This window comes from Eptatretus burgeri, chromosome 12 (assembly GCF_056783735.1).
Source record: "Eptatretus burgeri isolate ZD-2024b chromosome 12, Ebu_testis_v1, whole genome shotgun sequence".
Taxonomy (NCBI): domain Eukaryota; kingdom Metazoa; phylum Chordata; class Myxini; order Myxiniformes; family Myxinidae; genus Eptatretus; species Eptatretus burgeri.
The window spans coordinates 59,650,426-59,668,486 of NC_140972.1; the positions used below are offsets into that span (position 1 = coordinate 59,650,426).

Genomic DNA, 18,061 nt, shown 5'->3' on the forward strand with positions numbered 1-18,061 from the left:
CTGTCAGGATAAATTATTTGGATTAAAATTGACCATAAAAGCGGGTTATCGTGCTAAATGTGTTGGTGCCCTGCTGTGAAGTGCAGGCTGTGCGCGATTTTTGCTTGGGAGAGTCGGGCTGTGTGAAGTTTACCTGAATACGGGGAGAGGCTTTGGAAAAGAAATATCTTTTTTTTAACCGAGTGAGGCACGGAAAATTATCAACACGGTTGGTTGCATCATTATTGTGAGGAGCTCGGTTTTACAATCAATCGTCGTTGGCATCTGTGGTTGAATGTACGAAGTAAGCCGTGTGTGGAGCCCTCGAAGGAGGGAGGGCTATACGGTGTGGGAGATGGAGCACGAAGCACGAGTGTGGTCAACATCTGGGCCGCATTGAAATCGGCCGTGCCAAAGGTGCTGTGTAAATTTTCGAACCAGTTCATCCTGGCCTTGTAAGTTTGCAAGTACACATGTGCAAATGGACAAGACCATTGTGTGCTGGACCCTGAGTAAATTCTACAATGTGCCAACCCCCGACAGCCCCCTGCACCTCCGAAGAGTCTGGAGGTATGGCTGCCCTTTGAGCTGTGCAGCCTCGGTTCAAATCTCAACGCAGCTCTAAAACTGCCATCCTGGTGTTTCACATGCACTGCAAAGTTTGCTAACATCGGTTCGTGGACATTAAAGATCCCATGATGCTTTTTGCGAAGAGTTGGCAAGTTATTGCAGACACCCTGAACATTAAGCTACAAAACTGCTGCTCGAACGTGCAGGGGCACAGCTGCTGTCATGATGGGCGTAAGTCAGAACTTGAGTCGTCAGTCGTGTGCAGTACGTGGCGACAGATTAGTATCAATTGTCACAAGGACGTGTTAGTGCAAATGATGCAGTGTCTCTCCACCGATACACACAATGGAATAAATCATCTCACCGACCTGGGAGGAATGACAGGCTGAGTCAACCTCAGGAACCAGGGATACTGAGAGTCAGGAGTCGCCAAGAGCCACAAACAATAGACAGTGCAGTGTGCTCTGTCGGTTTGAAAGAGGAAATGCAAATCGTGCAAGTGAGGTGCAGAGTGTGTGTTGGGATTTACTTTAGGATCATGTAAAAGATAATTGAGAATTTGGCAGATTTTAAAAACAATTACCATGACATGTTTGAATGAAGAATGAGTTAAAATCGCAACTGTGGCTGTGGACATAATTACATACTTCACTCAGCCGGGAACAGAGGAAAATATTTTATTTCATTTTATTTTGGGCAGCACCAAATGCTTTGCAGAAGTGTGGTCCAAATGGATGAATGGATGATATCTGATTAGGCAGTGTTGGTTGACTCACTGCTGGAGTAAAATGTGGTCATCGAAAGATGTCCGATACTGGACATAACTGTCAGGGTATGTAGTGTACACTGAGAATAACATCTTGGAAAGTGATTCTGTGCTAATTGCGGTATGCAATCTAGCCGAGGGTGAAAGCATATTCCTGATATGTGTATACTGTACAAATGACACAATGTAGAGGAACTGTGGAAATAAGAGGATATTTAATGTCGCAAAGTGTGCTAGTCAAGAATAGTTAAATCGATAGTAATATATTGAGCACATATGAAGAAAAAAACTACAACAACGACATCCTCCCTGGCTACCTTCCACCATTGGCCTTTCCGATGAGCATATGTGCCGAGCGCCTGTGGGGGAGTTATTTGGCAATCAACGCTACCTGACTGCCTGGCACTTGCAGCGGTATCGAGTTGCGGGTTCGAGTATCATCGAGCCGGATTGTCAAGGATTGCATGAGGCAGGAAGGTCCAAGGAAGCTTCTCACCTCCAGCTCACCTTCCCTCCGAGGGGGGAGTATCAATGAAGACCCAACGGGGTCCTTTTTGGGGGGGGGTGTGTCTGGTGGGGGCCAGTCCTTAAGCAGCACCTGTATGGGTGCTTGTGTATAAATTTCCATTTATTTTATAGTCTAATGACTCTGCCCTTATGTGCTTCTTATGGGCTTCATGATGGGGCCCAGGGAGCCACTGGGTTGTCTGGACCGCCTGGAGAAGCGGGAGGCAGTGGAACTGTTGGTGGTTCCGGTCCTATCGGACCTCCAGGCCCGAGTGGTCATGATGGCATGATTGGCCCTCAGGGCAATGCGGGAGACAGGGGTCTGCAAGGGGAGTCTGCAACACCAGGACGCCAAGGGGCGATTGGGATAATTACACCATCAGGATCGTCTGGGTCAGTGGGTGAGCAAATGGTGGGTGCAGGTGAGCACAGGCATCTGTGAAGGTAGTGGTGTGAACCCATGGGTCGGTTCGAGCAGGCAGAATTCACATCTTTGTGTACGTTGAGATCTGAATTTGTTGTCTTCTGACGTCAGCATCGGTTGGTATTTTAAAAACGCGTTTTTCATATCATAGCAGCTACCGTACCTGGGAAGGCTCTCTGTGCATTGTATTGTCATAATGGTAGACAGTGGGGCTGTGTACGCTCTCTGCTGACAACTAACTTATGAATGGGAAAGAAGGGTGCGGTCGGTGGAACTAACTCTACTGCTCCCTCTAGCGGTCGTGCTTGCTGCTGATACCCAGCCCCCACAACAAAGTGGTTACCCAAAAAGTTTTGCTCGTTTTGGCTCATAAAAATGAGCTGCACGAACAAAAGGGGGATGATGTAGAAGGAGGTGCTGAGAATATGGTACATTCAAGAACTTGCAGAGGTGGGAGAAAATCGAAAATTTGTAAAAATCGAAAGTTTTGGAAGAAGCGATGTATTATCAAATGTTTGTGGTGTGTGCTGCCTTTGGGCTGTTGGGTGCATCACTGGTTGGAGCATGACTGTGCTGCTGATGTGGTGCCCCTATTACCAGTGTACTGATGTTCATTTTTCTTGCCAGTCTTAAAGGAATGACAGGCTGAGTTAGCCCTCTGGGGTTCATTTAGTGGTAAATGAAACTTGAGCTCAGGGCTCTGGGATCCTGGTCACCACTGTAAGTGCTAGGCCAAACAGTACATATAATTATTGGTAAAATGTCTGGAAAATATATGGACATGTATAAATGAATATTAATTCTTGTGATGCTTATAAATATTGTGAAAGAGTTTGATAACAGGGTGTTCGAATGGAGGAACGTCCTAAAGATGCAGTGGACTGGACTTTTTCAGGTATTATTGGTTACCCAAGGAGCTGTCAAGAAAAGGTAAGCCAATCATGGATTCATGCATCTCATTGCAAAAGGATACAGGAAATCGAAAAGAGAAAGAAATGTTACTGGAGGTTTATGACAGATGTGGCAGTGTTTGATTAGCATGTGTATAATCGTGATAATATGGACAATAACAGATAGTGAAGACATTTTGGGAATGTCATAGAGATCAGAATGTTTGGTAGGTCAATGGTAGGGGAAACAAGGAATGGGTTGTGACAGGGTGCACAGGGAAGAAAAAAGGTAAACATTTGGATCAATTGCATTAGGAAGGCGTATATGGGAAAACACTTATCGGGCCCTTTTATACAATTATGCATCTCGTGTGCCACGGGATGAAGGGGACAAAGGCATTGTACGCCTGGAACAAGGCATATTGTTACATGAAGGGATAACTGGGACAAGGATAGAGATAAGGATACGAATAAATAATCTTGCAGAATCCCAGAAATCATTAAATGGTATATTTCTGTGACCTAGCGGAACACCTAAGGAAGGTAACTGCAGAGTACCATGACTATTTTAAGGAAGAAGGGTTCAGATCATGGGTAATGGAAGTGTTTGGTGAAGGGGGAACATGGATATTCCACATATTGATCGTTGGCCTTATGATATTCAGTGTTATTGTCATCATGGCATAAAAGTAATGGTGTGTGTGTGTGTGAGAAAATTTACCACAGTGACACAATGGTGGTGCATGAAGTTCCCCTGGACCAACCATCTCTGAAAACCCAGAAAACCCAGAAAATGAAGAACCGAGTTTAAAATTTAGTCGAGACACCGTGATGGTGGTATTATTTTTTTGGGAAATATGAAAGTACAGACACTAGTGCTTTCGGGAGTGAACACTCTGCTCAAACTCATATTGGATGAGTGTCTCGAATTGCTTACACCGATGACGGAGATGGAAAGAAATGTTATCTAAACATTGCCTTGTTGGAAAATATTGGGATTTTCTGTAAAATTTTCTTTTACTCTGGCTTGCAGTGTATAAAAATTATATTCTTGTTTTTTTTTTTTGTTCACAAAGAACACTATATTTATATATTCTTACTTGTTGTTTATAAAAATTATATTCTTGTTTTTTTGTTCATAAAGAACATGATAAATAGCAAAAAAATATATATATATATTCTTACTTGTTTATAAAAATTTTATTCTTGTTTGCTGTTCATAAAGAACCATAGTTAGTTTAAAAAATATATATGTATTTTCTTTTTTGTGTGTGAAATAATTCTTTTTGTGCGAGTTGTTTTTTAAAAGTAATTTTGCTTCCTCATGACCTATATTCAAGTCATAATTGTTGAAATGCATCCACTATACGAAAGAGGGGTGGGGTATTGGTGGGCTGGTCAGGATGGTAGAGGGGGGGCTTTTCTATGAGGCTAGAAAGTGCGGGCGGAGCTTTCGTGACGTTATGGCCCACTTGGAGCTACTCATAAGGGTGTGCCACCTCTGGAAAAGACTTCTGTCTACCACCTTACCAATCCATCGAGATTCCATCTCTAAAAATTATTATGATTGTGGTGTTCCTTTTCCACTATGTTTCTAAGTAACAGAGGGGCAAATGTGGAGCTGCTGAACAGCTCCCAAGATGAGAGCAGCCATTTTTAATAGGATTACCTTTTCTTAAATTGAATGTAGAATTTAATTGAGGAAGCCAAAGCATTTAAAATGCTCTCAGTAAGCTACAGTTTTTGACTGTTGGTAGTCAAAGCAAGTAGGATATATATATATATATATATATATATATATATATATATATATATATATATATATATATATATATATATATATATATATATATCTCTTTCTTTGTCGTGCAGCTGAACATCTGGCTTTCTTGTTGGCCCTTGTAACAACATTCTTTGAGCCTTGAGCTCGGAGAAGCCCGATCATAAATCAGCACTGTTTTGGTATAGTTCAAAAGGGAACATCTTGCAGTAGAATAAGACGATAATATATATTGTGACAAAGATCTGCCTGACCAATAACAGATCTTCTTGCGAGTGAAAAGATCAATGCTTTGTCAGACCAGGAGAGAACCAGTGCTGGGGTGTTGTTACTTTCAAAGAATACGATATCTAAGAAAGAAACTATAAATCTGATGGAAGTTGGGGAACTCATGAGCAGGAAAAAGTATATATAAAGTAAACCAAACTGCTTGCGAGAGAGAGAGAGTTTGACTGAGCTGGGATACTGTAGGTAGTCTCTGTCTGACTTTGTCATGTACTCTTTTGATGTGAATTAAAAGGCTCTTCTCTACCATGATCAGTGTGGACATTGCTAGATTTCAATCAGCGGTGGAACATGATCTCGACATATATATATCTTTCCAAAAATGCAATGTTTATTGTCAAGATGATTTGGCTATTCTGGTGAGATTTGTTGTGTTAGGAATAACTATTTTTCATGTAAAAATGCAAATTCCATCAAATAATTAATATGCAAATGAGGAAAATAGCGTACGTGATGTCATAAACCGGTGACCCCTTCCATGCTGATCAATTTGATGCCAAAGCTTCTTCTCCATCTTGAAAATTAATGAATCTGTGGTTATTTTATGTTAATTAGGTGAATGTAGTAATTTTTGTGGGGTCGCCATGGAAAACATCCTGAAAAATGTGGCTGCCACCAATTCTGGCAACTAGACAATCACCTTTTGTTCATATAATATAAAAATAACCACCCCCCCCCCCAAAAAAAACCATGGTGTGCTTTGTTCTATCAAGGGGGGGAGGGGTGTTTGACATCATATGCAGATTCACCACATCTCTTTAAGGGGCATCTTCAAATTTTTGTGGAAACTCTCTTGCTTCGCAAAAGTCACAAGATTCTAGTGACCGTTTTCATTCAGTTTCCCTGGCTTGCAGAAATTAATTACATTTTTTGGCTGGTTTTCCATGAAGGCAGGGAGCTTTTCCACTCTCAGTTAAACTCAATACAGCAAACAAGCTCTTATATTGTCTGGGGAGAGGCGAAAGCATACATGACTGGCAGTTGCTCAATACTTAACCGGAGTGGCTGGAAATCTTTTAAGCCATATCGCTGCTCGAGTGTGGCATACAAGCTTTTTGAGTTGTTTATTTCAGCTAATGTCTGTATCTGATAAGCCTTTTGTTCCACTATGCATCTTTCATTTCATGTAGATGCCTCTGGAGCTTTGATTTCCTCTCGAGAAAGTATTATTCATCGCTTCTAGCTCTGAGGGATAGTTGGGCCTCAAATGATTTTCACCTCTCCTCCAAAAGTGAATGCATTTGCTGATCATTTTCTCAAATTAGTCGGTATCGCTTCTTTCTGCAAATGCAGAGGAATGGTAAAGTATGCCCTGTTCAAAGGTTCTCCGACTCATCATATATTTTGTCATCGTATTGGACCCCAGACTGTCGCTGAAAAGTTAGTTTGCTCGTTTTTTCAAAGCTCTGATAATTGCAAGCTTACTGACATTTTGCTTCTTGGAAGGCCATGGCACAAATTTCCTTTTGATAGGTTCAACATAGGTGATGCACACTGACAAAATTGGATGGTAGTCAAATGAGCAGTCTGTACCACACATTGCTCATGACATCGATACCACTCAACCAATCTGTCAAACACAAAATTTAACTAGAAGGGCACTCGGTAGAGCGCATACCTCCACCATGTAATGCCTGGTCTACAAGAACATATCGGACCCAATATATTTTTGAAATATCATGCTATACAGAACTATATAGTTTTTGGCCCAATCTCTCAAGGGTGAAGAATCACTTTGAAAATTAAATAATTCTCGAATCCAGATCTCGATTTGCATCTTCATCAAAATCGAATGAATTCATCCTTGCGACACACCCAACCTGTCAACCAAGTTTCGTCCAAATCCGTCCCCAAATTTTTGAGATATCGTGCCATATATCATTTTAGCCCTATCTCTCAATGATGAAGAATCACTTTAAAAATTCTACTAGTCGGATCCAAATACGAATCTTCACCAAAATAGAACCAATTCTTCCTCGTCACACACCCAACCTGTCCACCAAGTTTCATCCGAATCTGTCCACAACTTTTTGAGATATCGTGCTATATATCAGTTTCGCCCGATCTCTCAATGGTGAGGAACCACTTAAATTATCAGATCCGGACCCGGATCCAGATATTCAACAAAATTGAATCAATTCTTCCTTGTCATACACCCGTGTCCACCCTGCTTCATCTGAATCCATCCACAACTTTTTGATATATCGTGCTATATATCGTTTTTGGTCCAATCTCTCAATGGTGAAGAATCACTTAAAAAATTCTCGAAGTCAGATCCGGATCCGGATCTTCACCAAAATCTAATCATTTCCTCCTCGTCACACACCAAACCTGTCCACAAAATTTCATTTGGATCAGTCCACAACTTTTTGAGATATCCTGTACACAAACAGAGAGACAGACAGACAAAGGGATGGAAACATAACCTCCTTCACCTTCAGTGGCGGAGGTAAAAATAATGTAAACGAGGACTGTTGACACATCAAGAATATAACCTTGGATGCTAAAAAATATTTTGAAAGCATTTCAGAGTATTAAAAAAAGTAAATTATATGCTCTTACAATTTCTCCGAGTAGAACAACATTTTCTCCTCGTACTACAAAGATGCCACGGGGAATGTCTCCGTAGCGACGGCCCACGTGAATTCGCTCAATCGTCCGATGAAGAACCAAGTTGGCTGCAGGGAGCAAATAGAGTTTGCCAAGTTATTATACAAAGTATTGTAACTAAGCTTTGAAATTTCAATAAATTCAAATCACATCAATAAAAACAATAGTTTTTGTTCAACATTATATCATTATAATTGCCCCTCCTTAAACTCCCCCCCCCACCCCCCGCCATAAGGGTAGTGTAAAAGCAGACACACCGAAAAGTAGCACATTTGTGTCAGAGTGTTCTGTTTACAAATTAAGTAAATCGTATTCAGGCGATAGATATGGAGGCAGCACAAGGGCGTGTTCCTCCCCCCGCCCCCCTTCCCCCTTCTTTCTATCTATTTCATGTTACACCTTTCCCTTCCATTAGAAAACCAACACACAAACCGACTCGCAAACCCGTTCACTCAATCACACAACCATGGTATCAGAGCAATCGAGGCGGGGACAGAAAGGGCTGGAGTGTTCTTGCAAGTTTTATCGAGCTGTTGGACTAAATCACAGTGAATACTCAAACTCGCACTCTCAAAGTCAGAGAGCCGTTTTCCATGAATTTCACATCTTTTCACTTTCTTTCACACCTCATCTTTCTCATTCCTATAAATGCATTTCCACACATATGCTCCTCCGACCACAATTCCTCTTCCTCATAATTTTCCCACATGTTCATTCCATGGCGGCTTTGAAACGACGTGACAAACTGATGCTTGAAAATGAGAAACGGCAGCGAACCGTCCTCGATACCAGAGAAGTTCGGCATTGCCTTCCCAAAACGCCAACACCCCTCACGCCGGACGGACAAGTCCTCCAATGCCATGCTGAGCATCGCGTGGGTTGGACGAGGCCATGGTGGTGTTCCCGAATATCAGAACGCTGCCAACGAAGGGGAGGGAGGAGGTGCAAGGAGCGGTTCCGTGCGCTGGACCATGGTAATGAGTCGCTTCAGCCAGAGCAATTGTAAGTTCAACGCTCCCCAGCATGCCTTAGTCCCCATTCTTTCTTTACCATTATCCTCTACATTCCTTTCCCCTCTAAGTAAACTATCATTCCTCGGGTGGCCGGATCCAGTGACGTATCTGTGCAAAATGATTGCTCCACATTTTCCAGGGCAGAATGATCGGTACGGGTAAGGGAATATGTATACGTGTTCATGTGTGAGCTCAAATTGATTGTGATGTTGTCAAAAAATTTTTTCCCACCATTCTGTCTCTGTCTCTCTCTGGAATTTCCCACCATTTTCTCTGCCATTTCTCATCATTCCTCCAGTCACTTCTCACTCTTTCGCTTCGTCAATAAATTCATACAACTGTTGAATGTGTCCCAATTTATCCTCCTTGTGGTTGATCTGAAATAGCATTTCCAGAGAAACTGAACTAAGGTTGTAATTACAAAAAGTAGCCCACATAATGCAGCACACGGCATTGGTTTGCTCAGCCAATCAATTCACCGCTGCGTAGTCGCCGGCACAGTTCCCCCTCCCAGGCAAAAATAACATTCCTTTCCTGTAGTAATTCTTTGCAGACAACTGTCGTGTATGTATGTGTGTGCATAAAGACATATATAATATATATGTATAGTACAACTCTCATATACTATATTTCTAACTAGCATTTTTGCCTGGGCTCTGCTTCACTCAACTCACGGGAATGGTAAACCGACCTTGAGCGCGAATATCCCGTCAGAGTTGTGTGTTGCAAACGGCTTCCATAGTCTCTCAAAGACACGCCATACTCGTGTAGTTATCCAGAGGCGACGCTCGAAACATTGTTGTCAGGAATGCGGATTTTGGATCCCCTCCCCCCCCTCCCCCGACACCATAACATTTATGTTCAGGAATGCAGGTTTATGGACCACCTGACAACCCCACATTATCAGGAATTTCAGATCAGATCTGAGGTGTGAACAGTTGTACAGTCAAAGTAAATTAAGGAGCGATTTAGGGAGTAATTGAAACCGGGCAGTGACATGTCAGATCAGAGCAAACAGGATCAGGTGGGTGTCGACAGGCTAGACGCTGCTGCAGCCCAGATGGGCAATACAGAGGATGAACCAGTAGGGGGCACAGTGTTGTCTCTGCTGAGCTAAATAATGACATGAAGGGTGTGATGGATAGGCTCAGGCTGGGCATGGAGGCAAAATTGGACACATGGCTAGCAGAGGCAAGGGTTGGGCAGGCTGATCTTGGCGGGAAAATTGATGCTATACGGGATGAGCTGAACGCGATGAGAATGGATGTGGTGAGTGCGCCATAACCTGGTGTTGGCTCAGTGGTTAGGGTGGCAGCTTGGGATCCTTGGGTCCTGAGTTCAAGCCCCGTCAGCCGCTGAATTAATACACCAGGGGGTTGACTCAGCCTGTCATCCTTCCGAGGTCGGTGAAATGAGCACCAGTTCTAGTGTGTGTACTGGTAGAGGGGCACTGCATCAGCGATACAGTTGCGCTTCAAGAAATGATAGCTACCCCGGCAGCTAAGCTGCCATTCGACCACCAGTGTGCCATGTGTACTCTGATGTCAGATTTTTTTCCTTGGTGCATTTTCAGGGATACAGAGATCCAATGTTTTTCCATTTTTCCAATATGGCAGCCACACCACATGACTTATGAAATCATAATTATCATGAAAACATTATACATGAGTAGTCGTACATTTGGTGAAAATTTCGTCTCAATCCGACAAGCGGTTGCGGTGGAAAACATGAAAGTTCTGTGTGGATAAACAAACAGGTACAGTAGATAGATAGACAAAGAAACAAACAAGAAAAAGAGCAATCGGAGATGCAAACCCTCACCAGGAATTATTTTGGTTGGTGTATTTTATAGGTTTTAGGATAAATCCAATAGGGCTGCCAAACCATGTGACCAATGACATCATGTATGTGAACCTTTTCTTCCTCATGGACAGGCGGTCTTGCATGTAAAATTTCCCTCGATCTGTACAGCCATGTCAGAGAAGAAGATTTTTGAAGGTTTTAAAAAAAAACAATTTGGCTGCCAAATCACGTGACCGAGGATGTAATGAAATTATTTTCTGTGGGCCATTTTATCCCTAGATAACCCTCAAAAATTTTCATACTGATTGCATGTGGCAGTCTAAATATGCAATTATGACTTCATAATGAGGACATCCATGACATTTAAAAAAAAATAATAATAAATCACACTCGTTCCCCATCAGTACTTGCTATGTGCCAAATTTCAATTTTTCTCCTTGGTGCGGTTTCAGATACAGGGGTCCAAAGTTTTTCCATTTTTCCAATATGGCTGCCACACCACGTGACCAAGATGGATGTGGTCAGTGTGCCATGTGTACTCCGATGTCAGATGTGGCGCATTGTTATAAATGTGAGAATACCCCTTCGTAGACTGTCATAATTATCATTAAAACGTTCTGCACGAGTAGTCGCACCAATGGTGAAAATTTCGTCTCAATCTGACAAGCGGTTGAGGAGAAAAACATGAAAGTGCATCCACGCTCACCCCAACACGGGGCCGCACATCCACGCTCACCCCAACACGGGGCCGCACATCCACGCTCACCCCAACACGGGGCCGCACATCCACGCTCACCCCAACACGGGGCCGCACATCCACGCTCACCCCCACACGGGGCCGCACATCCACGCTCACCCCCACACGGGGCCGCACATCCACGCTCACCCCCACACGGGGCCGCACATCCACGCTCACCCCCACACGGGGCCGCACATCCACGCTCACCCCCACACGGGGCCGCACATCCACGCTCACCCCACACGGGGCCGCACATCCACGCTCACCCCCACACGGGGCCGCACATCCACGCTCACCCCCACACGGGGCCGCACATCCACGCTCACCACCACACGGGGCCGCACATCCACGCTCACCCCCACACGGGGCCGCACATCCACGCTCACCCCCACACGGGGCCGCACATCCACGCTCACCCCCACACGGGGCCGCACATCCACGCTCACCCCCACACGGGGCCGCACATCCACGCTCACCCCCACACGGGGCCGCACATCACGCTCACCCCCACACGGGGCCGCATCACGCTCACCCCCACGGGGCCGCACATCACGCTCACCCCCACACGGGGCCGCACATCACGCTCACCCCCACACGGGGCCGCACATCACGCTCACCCCCACACGGGGCCGCACATCACGCTCACCCCCACACGGGGCCGCACATCCACGCTCACCCCACACGGGGCCGCACATCCACGCTCACCCCCACACGGGGCCGCACATCCACGCTCACCCCACACGGGGCCGCACATCCACGCTCACCCCCACACGGGGCCGCACATCCACGCTCACCCCCACACGGGGCCGCACATCCACGCTCACCCCCACACGGGGCCGCACATCCACGCTCACCCCCACACGGGGCCGCACATCCACGCTCACCCCCACACGGGGCCGCACATCCACGCTCACCCCCACACGGGGCCGCACATCCACGCTCACCCCCACACGGGGCCGCACATCCACGCTCACCCCCACACGGGGCCGCACATCCACGCTCACCCCCACACGGGGCCGCACATCCACGCTCACCCCCACACGGGGCCGCACATCCACGCTCACCCCCACACGGGGCCGCACATCCACGCTCACCCCCACACGGGGCCGCACATCCACGCTCACCCCCACACGGGGCCGCACATCCACGCTCACCCCACACGGGGCCGCACATCCACGCTCACCCCCACACGGGGCCGCACATCCACGCTCACCCCACACGGGGCCGCACATCCACGCTCACCCCCACACGGGGCCGCACATCCACGCTCACCCCCACACGGGGCCGCACATCCACGCTCACCCCACACGGGGCCGCACATCCACGCTCACCCCCACACGGGGCCGCACATCCACGCTCACCCCCACACGGGGCCGCACATCCACGCTCACCCCCACACGGGCCGCACATCCACGCTCACCCCCACACGGGGCCGCACATCCACGCTCACCCCCACACGGGGCCGCACATCCACGCTCACCCCCACACGGGGCCGCACATCCACGCTCACCCCCACACGGGGCCGCACATCCACGCTCACCCCCACACGGGGCCGCACATCCACGCTCACCCCCACACGGGGCCGCACATCCACGCTCACCCCCACACGGGGCCGCACATCCACGCTCACCCCCACACGGGGCCGCACATCCACGCTCACCCCCACACGGGGCCGCACATCCACGCTCACCCCCACACGGGGCCGCACATCCACGCTCACCCCCACACGGGGCCGCACATCCACGCTCACCCCCACACGGGCCGCACATCCACGCTCACCCCCACACGGGGCCGCACATCCACGCTCACCCCCACACGGGGCCGCACATCCACGCTCACCCCCACACGGGGCCGCACATCCACGCTCACCCCCACACGGGGCCGCACATCCACGCTCACCCCACACGGGGCCGCACATCCACGCTCACCCCCACACGGGGCCGCACATCCACGCTCACCCCCACACGGGGCCGCACATCCACGCTCAACCCCACACGGGGCCGCACATCCACGCTCACCCCCACACGGGGCCGCACATCCACGCTCACCCCCACACGGGGCCGCACATCCACGCTCACCCCCACACGGGGCCGCACATCCACGCTCACCCCCACACGGGGCCGCACATCCACGCTCACCCCCACACGGGGCCGCACATCCACGCTCACCCCCACACGGGGCCGCACATCCACGCTCACCCCCACACGGGGCCGCACATCCACGCTCACCCCCACACGGGGCCGCACATCCACGCTCACCCCCACACGGGGCCGCACATCCACGCTCACCCCATATACTGAAGACTGACTAACTAACTAACTCCACGGGACCATATATCACACTTCGGCATCCATCCATCCATCCATTCGAAAGACTGCAGCAATATCATTTGAATTACAAGTCTGTAAGAATGTCCACCCGAAGCAGAGACAAAGAACAAACGCCATTGTGTACAAAATCGATTTTACACGAACCCACCAAACTGGTCGATGCTGCGAAGGAAGCCAATCAAGGTTCTTCCGTCTCTCAAGAGCACGAGGTGTTTTTCTGTCAAAAACAACACATCGAGGCAATAAAGGGGATTTTCAACAGCTTGGAATCATTTTGAGAAATAGCATAAAGTTTTTTTTTTCCAGAACAGCATTTTAAACACGTCAGATCGACATGAAACACGTGAAAGTAAACGCGTCATTCACTTACTATCGATGTCGTCGATGAGGCTTGCAGTACCGGGCATGTAATTCATGATGCGGCGAGATACAAGTTACGAGAAGAAATTAATCTAAACTACCGAAAACCTAAATAACGCCGAACACCAACACCACGGGCTTCGTTTTGAACAACCTCAAACACCCCACATGTGTCTCAACGTCAAGGCAAAGCAAACAAAAGCACTTCCGGGTCAACAAATCTTTTGCGTCCGCCCATTTCCTGTTGTTGTTTAACGAGCATCGAAATACATTCCAACGAGATTCCTTCACGTTTCTCATACATATCGCACAAATTCACACCAAACAACACAAGAAAATCACGTCACAGGGAGTTTAGAAAACGGCGCTTAATGAACGGAGGGTGTGTCAGTGCGCAGTGACCAAGTTTCTTGTAGACGGCTCACCAAGCGGCTTAAGCATTCGAGTAAGCATTCCATTCAAAATCGTTGATAAGGAACGGCTAGCTTGGCAAGCGCTAGCTAGCTGCTTGGTGAATGAGCACACCAATGTGACGTATTTAAGTTATACACTCAGTTCATACCTGGAAAGCAAACATGGAGGAAATGTGAATGGACTTTGTGTGTTTTAATATTACATCCAAAATCGAGCCGAATGGAATACAAAGTGACAGGATACCGGCCATGAGATGACCTATCCTCATTAACCCTCCCCAAACCCAACACTTTCTTTTTTCAGGTTTATGTGTTAATACTCCAATCTCCTTCCGCTTGTTTGTTCCATTCCTTTTTCATCACCGACATCTGGGGTGTGTTCCATTAGCAAGCGGCTTGCTATAGCTTTCCAAGCTATCTATATATATATATATATATATATATATATATATATATATATATATATATATATATATATATATATATATATATATATATATATATATATATATATATATATATATATATCAACCGCTTTGCAAGCTGCTTGCCGAGCAGCTTGGCGAGCAGAGCAAGCGATTAAGGGATCAATTACTGGGGTGTGTTCCATTAGCAAGAGGCTTGCTATCGCTTTCTAAGCCACACAATTCGTGTATCAACCTCTTTTTCTTGCCGAGCCGCTTGGCAAATGAAGAAAGCGATTAAAAGAGGTGCTTCATTATGTTAGCAAAAATGACCACAGTCTTCAGATTCAAAACGATACTACAACCAAGTAGAGAGTCATCAAACACGTTACCCCCAACAGTGTACAAGTATATACGACAATATAAATGAAATTAGTTATTTCAAAGGCTATATAAAACAAGCTCAAATGAGCAAAGATCCTCGTCCTCTTAATGATGACGTCATAAAAACTAATATGACGTCAGTGTGATGCTTCAGGTTTGCGATAAATTATCTGTGCTAATGCCCGGCTTGATTCCCACAAACAAAATTCAAACAGCTTGCCTAGTTTCAGAGATAATAGTATAGGCGATTTTCATTAGCGGCGATATAATGACGTCAATTTTTTTTCTCGGTAGAATTTCCAAAATCGGAGATGGTTACACCCTGCACGTGGGCTTTTTGCATATACATGGCAAGTTTCACGAAGATCCGATGAAAACTCTGGGTTGTGAAACAAAAAATATCAAAAAATAGGAATGACGTCATAAAAATTGATATGACGTCATAGTGATGTATCATCTGTGCGGTAATTCATCTCTGCTAATGCCTTGTTCGATTCCCGAAAACAGAATTCAAAAAGCTTGCCTAGTTTCGGAGATAATTTTTTCGGCGATTTCCATTAGCGGAGATATTTTGACATCATAACTTTTTTCCTAGGAGGAATTTTCAAAATCGGAGATTGTTACTGTCTGCGCAGGGTATTTTTACATATATATGCCAAGTTTCAGGAAGTTTCGATGAAAACTGTAGGCTGTGAAACAAAAAAAATCCACAAGAAGAAGCCGAAGAACAACAACGTGAGTAAGACTTAGAGATCCTCCACGAGGATCTAAAAATAACTTGTCCCTCCTTTGGTAGCGGAGGTAATGGAATGCTCAGGAGGCATACCCCTGTTATGTTTCCTCATCCAACATATCGAAACAGCAGTTCGTTTTTGGACCATGTGTGTGCAGATGGATTGCTGTCGCTCCATTGGTTAGACAGCGAGCCTGACTCCATCCACAATTCTAACCTCAAAAAAAAAAATCAAGCAGCCACCATTTTGTGAAGCCCTATAGGCTGTAGGCCTTCGGCCTTTAGCCACAGGCCTCGGGTGACTCCATGGCCCAGGGCAATTGGAATTATGCAAAGTATATAACCACAATTATGTATTATATGTGCACATAAGCAGGAGGCATGATTTTCCTTCATGTATGTATGTACGCTGGGTTATTATGACGGAAATCATAAATTTGTCTCATTTGTTTGTACGTTTGTATGTTTGGCTGTGAGTGCTATAACTCGCGAACGCTTTCAGGTATCTTCGTCAAACTTCACCAGAGGATTCCGAAAGACAAAAGTGAGGCTGTCAATATTTTTTGACTCCATAGGTCGAAGGTCAAGGTGACGGTGAAGCCATTTGCATAAAACAGATGCACCAAAAGTGTTTGCACGACGTGACATCCTACTTGACACAAATCAGTTGGAAAACATCACCGACAAATTCCGAGCAGATTTGATTATCCGATCGTTATTGAAATGCAAGATTTCTGCAGGGGCTGGGGGACAGATGACGAATTTCCAAAATGGCCGCAATCCGTTAACGGATTACATCTTTTCGATGGGCAACGAAGTAGCCCATTTTAAATTATAGGGTTTTTTTAGGGACAAGAAGGACGATAACATGGAAACGCTTCAAGATCCAGATATCAAATTGCAACCACGTTCAAAGGTCAAGGTGACAGTGATGTCATTTGCATGATTTTTGTCATACCTGTCAGGTTACTGCCTGACGCCTTCTTGTTTATATTGTTGCGGATTCGCGCCCGCCGGCGTGCGGACGGCCACGTAACTCGAATCGCGGCACGTCGCCCACCGGACGGACAATCCAGTCGTGACCCTCTCGGACTAACGCCGGGAACCAGTCACGGGTGGACCTTTCGGTCTCACCGCGATCGAGCCAATCAGCCCCCGCGTGGGATAGGGTTGCTCGCCAAATTCGACCTACCTAAGTACCCACGCGGAGGGTAGACCGGGCGATCGCACCTCGCCGCAGGTCGACTTCGGACACGGGCCACTTAAGCGACCCGTTCCGTACTATCAGAATAACCGAGCGGTGTTATCGTCGACCTCGACGGTTCGATTAATTATCGGGCGTATTCAGCCCACTACCAACCCTTTACGTGAAGCAAGATGAGGGTTCAATGGGAGAAATGACGAAGCGAAGCGGGAAACAGTTCAACAATAAAGCACATTTATTCGCGACGAACGGAAAGCACACATATTCAATTCCACCAAAAGCACACAGAAAAAACACAATTCCATTTACACAAAAAGCAAATATAAAAGCGAAAACAATGCAGAGCTAATACCGACTACCGAGCACACGGCAACACTTATACAATTCTACCTCACAGACGGCGCCGACAACACATACCCAAAACCAAGGAAAAGAATACCCCCAAGAATGAGGCGGGCCTGAGGCCGAGACCGGGTCGCGCCTACCCGTCTGGTGATGAGACGCGGAGCGGCGATGGCGCCTCACTCCGCGGGCCTCGCGGACAGTGTCTGGCAGGGGGTGGGAAAGGGGCCCCCTTGGTCGCACTATCTCAGCGCGGGGGGAAACAGGAGGGGGTTGCTGATGCTCGGGGTATAGAGGATCTTTATTATCCCTGGTGTGCGTCTCCACCTCGGCCAGGTCGCGCTGTCGGCCTCCCTCGGGTGCAGCTTCCTGCACGACGCGAGCACCCCCTCGTCTGGTGTCGCCGCCTTTCCACAGCTCCGTCCCCTCCGTTCCGCACACGACGAGCAGCTCCACCGCCCGCGAAGTCTTGACCCTCTGCTTCCGACTCTCCTACTCTCCGCCTCTCCGCCTCTGGACTCTCCG

The 18,061-nt window shown here is 46.9% G+C and overlaps 1 protein-coding gene across 2 annotated transcripts in view; it reads right to left on the reverse strand.

Moving 5' to 3' along the window:
- Window positions 1–14,301, reverse strand: part of LSM1 (LSM1 homolog, mRNA degradation associated) — a 49,879-nt gene extending 35,578 nt beyond the window's left edge. For both annotated transcript variants that reach the window (XM_085848157.1, XM_085848156.1), the window contains exons 1-3: window positions 14,067–14,301; window positions 13,845–13,913; window positions 7,764–7,879 (exon numbers count right to left, since the gene is read on the reverse strand). In XM_085848157.1, coding sequence (XP_085704283.1) covers window positions 7,764–7,879; window positions 13,845–13,913; window positions 14,067–14,112 — 231 coding nt within the window. In that variant the 5' untranslated portion in view covers window positions 14,113–14,301. The remainder of the gene's footprint in view (window positions 1–7,763; window positions 7,880–13,844; window positions 13,914–14,066) is intronic.
- Window positions 14,302–18,061: the final 3,760 nt, after the last annotated feature.